General features: G+C 53.3%; 1 protein-coding gene across 1 annotated transcript; it reads left to right on the plus strand.

The window, feature by feature from the left end:
• Positions 1 to 393: 393 nt before the first annotated feature.
• On the plus strand, positions 394 to 3566 carry HOXA13 (homeobox A13). Its single transcript, XM_055589482.1, has 2 exons — positions 394 to 1389; positions 2109 to 3566. The coding sequence occupies exons 1-2, from the start codon at positions 468 to 470 to the stop codon at positions 2351 to 2353; spliced, it is 1167 nt and encodes a 388-aa protein (XP_055445457.1). The 5' UTR covers positions 394 to 467; the 3' UTR covers positions 2354 to 3566.
• The last annotated feature ends 559 nt before the right edge of the window (positions 3567 to 4125 follow it).

Below are 4125 nucleotides of genomic sequence, written 5' to 3' on the forward strand. Positions count from 1 at the left end.
CCACCGCCTCAGGTCGCCACCCAACATCTCGCCCTGTCCCCTCCCCGCCGTACGCCGCTCCGAGCCCCACTGGGAGAGGGGAAGGGAAAGCGAACTGCGAGGAGGTCGCCGTTGCCTCCCCTCCCCGCCCGCCATGTCCTCCGCCCCCACCCTACCGCACCCCCCGCCTCTCCCCTGGGTGAATGGTGCGCGGCCGTGCGGCGGGCGCTGGCGCTGAGGACGGCGCGGGCGGCGGTGGGGACGGCGAGTGTACAGGGCAGAGCCGGGCTTGGAGCCGCCCGCTTTGCATACGCCGTGGGCGGAGCGGGAGGAAGGGGGGGCCGGGCCAATGGGCGGCCGCCTGGCGCGACCCCGCGGGGCGCGATCCGCCCCCCTCGCTCGGGCCCCGGCCCCGCGCCGCGCGCTCTTCACTTCTTGGGGGCTTTTTAAAACAGCGCCACTGGGGTCTTCTCCATGCGGCTCGTGCTATGACAGCCTCCGTGCTCCTCCACCCCCGCTGGATCGAGCCCACCGTCATGTTTCTCTACGACAACGGCGGCGGCCTGGTGGCCGACGAGCTCAACAAGAACATGGAAGGGGCGGCGGCGGCGGCGGCGGCTGCGGCAGCGGCGGCGGCTGCTGGGGCCGGGGGCGGGGGCTTCCCCCACCCGGCGGCTGCGGCCGCGGGGGGCAACTTCTCGGTGGCGGCGGCGGCCGCGGCGGCGGCGGCGGCGGCGGCCAACCAGTGCCGCAACCTGATGGCGCACCCGGCGCCCCTGGCGCCCGGCGCCGCGGCCGCCTACAGCAGCGCGCCCGGGGAGGCGCCCCCGTCGGCCGCCGCCGCCGCTGCCGCCGCCGCCGCCGCTGCAGCAGCGGCGGCGGCGGCGTCGTCCTCAGGAGGACCGGGCCCCGCGGGCCCAGCAGGCGCCGAGGCCGCCAAGCAGTGCAGTCCCTGCTCGGCGGCGGCGCAGAGCTCGTCGGGGCCCGCAGCGCTGCCCTACGGCTATTTCGGCAGCGGCTACTATCCTTGCGCGCGCATGGGCCCGCACCCCAACGCCATCAAGTCGTGCGCGCAGCCCGCCTCAGCCGCCGCCGCTGCTGCCTTCGCGGACAAGTACATGGACACCGCCGGCCCCGCGGCCGAGGAGTTCAGCTCCCGCGCTAAGGAGTTCGCCTTCTACCACCAGGGCTACGCACCCGGGCCTTACCACCACCACCAGCCCGTGCCTGGCTACCTGGATATGCCGGTGGTGCCGGGCCTCGGGGGCCCCGGCGAGTCGCGCCACGAGCCCCTGGGTCTTCCCATGGAAAGCTACCAGCCCTGGGCGCTGCCCAACGGCTGGAACGGCCAAATGTACTGCCCCAAAGAGCAGGCGCAGCCTCCCCACCTCTGGAAGTCCACTCTGCCCGGTAAATGGCGCCCCCTTCTCAGCCCCGGTCCTCCGGTTCCGCCCCAGCTTCTCCTCCGCTCGCTCCTGGGTCACCCTCGTGCCCCTCTGCTCTCTCCCTGGCCTGTCCTAGTGGTGCTGCACCACTGGGAGCCCGACCCTGGCAGGCTGGCTCTGCCCTCACTGCCCTGGAGTTGGGCTGGTCCTGGCTCTCCCTGGGTGAGGGATGGCTGGGAAGAAGCTCGTGCGTACCCTCGCTGGCTTCCTTCGCCCTCTGCGCTCCGCCCTCGCCAGCCCCTGACATGGACTTTAAGGATGGGAAATTGACCTGGAAATGGTTTATCAAATTGCCCGTATTCATTCTCTCAAAAATGTCTTCAGTGTAGAAGCATCAAGTGTTGGGGCTTTGGCGACATAGAAAGGAATCAGGAATGGAAGTGTTGTCCCCTGAGCCTGGAGGCTAAGATGTGAGCCGCTGGGCCAGGAGATCAAGCGAAGCCCCGCCGCTGTGCGGGCAGAGTGGCCCAGGCTGGGGTAGTAATTGGATTTCGGCGATTTCATTTCAGTGCAGAACTTCCCATCCTCCCCACTGACCCTCCAGGTTTTGGCAGAAGGGCTGGATTGTACAGCGGTGGCAAAGGGCAGCCGGGCACTGCAAGGCGGTGGCTCAGAGAAAGCTGTCCCCTGTGTCCTGGCCTGGATCCGATCCCTCTTTAACTTGCCTTCTTCCCTATCTTCCAGACGTGGTCTCGCATCCCTCAGACGCCAGCTCCTACAGGCGGGGGAGAAAGAAGCGTGTCCCTTACACCAAAGTGCAATTAAAAGAACTCGAACGGGAATACGCTACAAACAAATTCATTACCAAGGACAAACGGAGGCGGATATCAGCCACGACGAATCTCTCGGAGCGACAGGTTACAATCTGGTTCCAGAACAGGAGGGTCAAAGAGAAAAAAGTTATCAACAAACTCAAGACCACTAGTTAATGGATTAAAAGTGGAGCTAGAGGGCAACTTGAAGAAATGCTTCAAAACTCGTTGCTTTGCCCAGATAATGGTTATAATGCAAATAATAATTGAAGAATGGGAAAGAGAAAGAGAGACACTGGCATTTTGCTTTTCTAAGGGGGATCTCTTTCTCCTGTGGAATCTACAACTCTTTTAAAACTTAAAGAAATGGTAAAGACTGCCAGTTCTCCCACCAAGTCCGACAGACCATTAAATGACAAACTCTAGAGTCAAACATCAGCCCCCCAAATACGCAATTTCAGATAAGTTTACCCTTTTACTGAAATCTTGTAAGTATTTATGTGACCGTTATGTTTTAGGACACTATGTTATGTGATAATGATCAATGATCAGAAAATTGGTTACAAATGCAAGAGGCTGTTGTAAACATCTGCTTGTCTTCTGGGTCACCATTACTATCCCCTTTGCATGTTAAGTGACTGCTCAGGTAAATCTTAGTGAAATTCCTACCATTGTTGTATATTCTGCAAAACACGTCATGTATAGATTTAGAAAGGAAAGGAGAAGAAGGTACTGAAATAATGATCTTGGACTATTTACTATGAAGGGGCAAAGGGAGAGAAAGTTCTTCCGAGGATCGAGGATCGTTTGTCTTGGGAGTAAATACAGCCATCGGAGTGAGCCTTTGAGGCCATAGGAGAACCCCAGGTTGGGAATGTCCTTCTGATAATAATTTTTAATTGCTTATGACAAGTTCTTTTTTGTGGCATTTGGACAATATTTTCTGCCCCAATATAATCTACTTTTCAAAGGATTTGATACATTTAAAAATATTTAAAGCATCAAATAATTCACAGAATTCACTTTATGTCAGATCTTCTGAGAGGTCCCACCCTAACATGGTGGCCTTTGGTTTGAATACAATTAATTTTTCACATAAATTGATATTTCCCAATATTTACAAACATTGGCTAGAGAAATAATTTTTTTTTTTTAGAAAACTCAAAATGGAAATCCATTCCCCAAAACATTTAGATGTTTACATTCTATATTTTTGATCTGTTAAGGGATTAGTATTTTTTCCTTGTTTGTTTGTGTTATGAGACTGCATTAGAAAGTTTAGGGGTTCATCTTCATAGCACATTTTTAATCAAGCAGTTATTTCAACCAGCACATTCATTTTGTTCATATTCACTATAAAATGCTATCTTGTAAATAAAGACATTCAGCACACTGTGAAAATGTATTTGTGCACCTGCTTTTCAAATATTTCTACTAAAAATGATAGTTTAAAAAAGCCTTAGACCTGTAGATAGTTGATATAGTGGTATTAATTATGTTAATAAAATAGACACTGTCATTAAAATCTGAAGGAAATAGTCATTATTTTCCTATGCTAAACATGCACTTCACAGAAAAGGAACTGGTGGTTTGTCCTATACAAACCAAGGACCATTCTTTTCTATTATTATTCAGCTTTTTTTTTGCTACAAATTTTTTAAGCAAAGGGAGAAATCCCTCACAACTAAAATCCTAAAAATTTAGATAAGTGCTTTAAGAAGGTTAAAGTGTCAGGTATTCTGAAAAGAAGAGAAAAGAAAGGAGGAGGTGATAGTATAAATTCCCAGGCTCCCTGTGGAAAATGAAAACCAGTTGTTTAGTATCAGTGATGCCCAGGCTGTCGTATTTTAAAATCTGCTGTTGGGTCTGCATGTATCTGAAAGGGCAGGTTTTGATATTTGTTGAAATGACAGGACTAGGAAAGGCCTTAAACCTTGACCTTGATGAAA

Source organism: Bubalus kerabau, chromosome 8, assembly GCF_029407905.1.
Source record: "Bubalus kerabau isolate K-KA32 ecotype Philippines breed swamp buffalo chromosome 8, PCC_UOA_SB_1v2, whole genome shotgun sequence".
Taxonomy (NCBI): domain Eukaryota; kingdom Metazoa; phylum Chordata; class Mammalia; order Artiodactyla; family Bovidae; genus Bubalus; species Bubalus kerabau.

Coding starts and splice junctions, on each gene's coding strand:
- HOXA13 (XM_055589482.1), top strand. CDS start 468: ATGACAGCCTCCGTGCTCCTCCACCCCCGCTGGATCGAGCCCACCGTC. Junction 1,390..2,108: donor CTGGAAGTCCACTCTGCCCG/GTAAATGGCGCC, acceptor CCTATCTTCCAG/ACGTGGTCTCGCATCCCTCA.